Source organism: Camelina sativa, chromosome 11 (assembly GCF_030686135.1).
Source record: "Camelina sativa cultivar CO46 ecotype springtype chromosome 11, ASM3068613v1".
Taxonomy (NCBI): domain Eukaryota; kingdom Viridiplantae; phylum Streptophyta; class Magnoliopsida; order Brassicales; family Brassicaceae; genus Camelina; species Camelina sativa.
The window spans coordinates 37,599,099-37,601,644 of record NC_141890.1 but is presented as its reverse complement, the minus strand read 5'-3'; the positions used below and the strand labels follow the sequence as shown (position 1 = coordinate 37,601,644).

At 31.6% G+C, this 2,546-nt stretch overlaps 1 protein-coding gene across 1 annotated transcript; it reads right to left on the bottom strand.

The window, feature by feature from the left end:
* Positions 1 to 1,591: 1,591 nt before the first annotated feature.
* Positions 1,592 to 2,194, bottom strand: LOC109127549 (auxin-responsive protein SAUR26-like). Its single transcript, XM_019232495.2, has one exon. It carries the CDS (start codon positions 2,096 to 2,098, stop codon positions 1,763 to 1,765), a length of 336 nt encoding a protein of 111 aa, XP_019088040.1. The 5' UTR covers positions 2,099 to 2,194; the 3' UTR covers positions 1,592 to 1,762.
* Positions 2,195 to 2,546: the final 352 nt, after the last annotated feature.

Here is a 2,546-nt window from a genome sequence, read left to right as displayed (position 1 = left end):
AGTACTATACGTATACCCGAAAATTCTCAATTACCTTCATTTACACAACTGAGCAAACGTCACGCATTTGTCTCAATACTTCAAAGTTCAAACATGTACAAACTCTTAAAATCTTCCACTCAAGGGAGCAAGAGAGAAGTCGTCTTGTTCATCATTTCTTCTTCGCCACTTACTTACTCTTTGTAAATTTTTATTTTTTAAAAGTTACTTATTATTTTTGGTAATCTAGTACTATTAATATAAATACATCACGTGTTATTTTTGTATAATTTAGCTTTTATCTATTAAGATGATATAAGTATAATAAATACCTGATTATATTGTACTGGAAAGTAGAGTAAATTAGGTTTAATCTGGTTTTTTTAAAAGTTGCCAAATAATTATATTTATGTATGTACTAATCTAGTAAAATCATAATATGCAGATCTTAATCTAGTATTAAGCATTTTTAGGAACTAAATAACATAAAAGTAACAAAAATAGCCAGTAAAGTGTTTTTTTAAAGACCCTACTTGAAACTTGTGTTCTTCCGATGAAAATGTTCTAAAAACATTCTAGACAGTCGTTTAAGACCCGTCTAAGCACTAGGTGCTAGATGTTTATGTACGCTTAGACGGCTGCATTAGTTATCTTAAATAATATGAATCTTGTTTTAATGTATTTTATATTCAATTTTCAACTATAATTTTAAACATTTATATGTTGATTGATATATATTAAGAAATATTTTTCTCTAATTTTTCTTTACGATTTAATATTCTTATTTTCTTAATATATAGTTATATAAATCTTTTTATCTATAATATCATATTTATAATATTTTATTATGTAACGTTTTAACAGTCTAAACTCGCTTAAATTCCAACTAAACGTTTTAGGTACTGGATTACCGCTTACCTCTTTCTTGAATATTAACATATTTTGCTTTTATTAGAAGAATAAAATCCTTCGGAATTTACACAATCACTAGAAATAACTTGAAACAATCCAAATTTAAGTATTGGTCAAGATTGAGTGCTGAAAATGGGTAGTGTTCTATGGCTGATACTGATGAGCTTATTTGGCTTAAGCAGTTGCTATTGGATCTTAAAGTCAAGACTACTCAGTTTATTATTATGCATTGTGACAATCAGACTGCTACGACAAATTTGGAGATTGCGCCCAAAACTATCTTATCTTCAAAAAGCCATAAACAAGACCAGTTAAGCTGTTGAAATTGCTACAACTGCCGTGAAAAGAACGGTTAGGAACAACAACACAGGGGCTATCGAATATGCTACATCTATGGGCTTTTCCAAGGTTATCTACAAGTAGATTCACTTGTTCTAAACAACGTTTTACATGGCAAATAAGAAAATTAAGCATCACCAACATCTGCAAGGATCTTCTAGCTATTGGACAACAAAAACTACACTGTCATCAGTTCAAGCATGTAAACCGAGATTCTAGTCCCGCAGCACATTTATTAACAAAGGATCCATTTATCCAACTTCCCATTTGCTTCGAATTGTATTGCAATTCCTATTTGGTTAACTGATATATTATTGTATCGGGACAATGTAATTGCACATCAGATCAATATATTCAGCTTTGCTAGAAAAACCAAAAAATATCAATAACTATGTTTTAATGAAGTCATTACTAATACAAATGTCCATTGGCTTTAAACTCCAAAAAATAAGTAATATAGGAATGAACTTTGTCCATTTTTTCTTCCGTTTAGAATAAAGAATTATGAAAAGAAAAAAAAAATGTATAAAAGCTACGATAATTTAGTGGAATTATTGGTAAAGCAAAGGGAAGGGCTATGATGATTAGTTTTTTTGTGTTGATTGATAAGTTTGATGAAGACATCAATCTCGCAGGCAATCCTTAAGGCTCCTTCGTACGAGTGTCCGAATTCTTCCTCAGACAACCTTAGAAGATCCTCAAACATTGGGTGGTTTAGCAAATTAGCCTCAACCTCTAGCTTGCATTGACTCTCTTTATCTTTACCTACGTAAACCCGAACTCTCCCTTCCTCTGGTAATGCCGATGTTCTCGGAGACACATAGTTCTTGGCGCCGCACCATAGTAGCTTCTTCACCAAGCTTCTCATTCTCTTCTGACTGGTTGGTATTAAATTTCTGACTTTGTTTTTTTTTTTTTCTCCTCTCTTAGAAGTTGTTAATGTGTGTTTTTCGTTTGTAATTTGTAAGATAACAATATTGTGGATATACACATTTATATATGTATACACGTTGTTGGGTTTACGTAGTGAACAAGAAAAAAAAGTAGAAAGGTCTAACGTTTTTATGAAGAAGCTTCGGAGAATCAGATCGTTTGTCGCACCGACTCTAATTTACTCGGCTTGCAGCTGAATAAGCTAAGCCAAACCGGTGGTTTAGTATTGGCATATATTTTACCAATTTGCACAATTCAAACCACGACACAATAGATGAAAATACAAACTAATAGTAATAGAGTAGCAAGATTATGTTGAAGTTACGAGATCTTCGGGAATAAAGAGTTTAAAATACCAATTTGATCGACTGTGAAATTTGGTT

Bases quoted from the DNA above. Each gene is read 5' to 3' on its own strand.
- LOC109127549 (XM_019232495.2), bottom strand. From the start codon at position 2,098: ATGAGAAGCTTGGTGAAGAAGCTACTATGGTGCGGCGCCAAGAACTAT.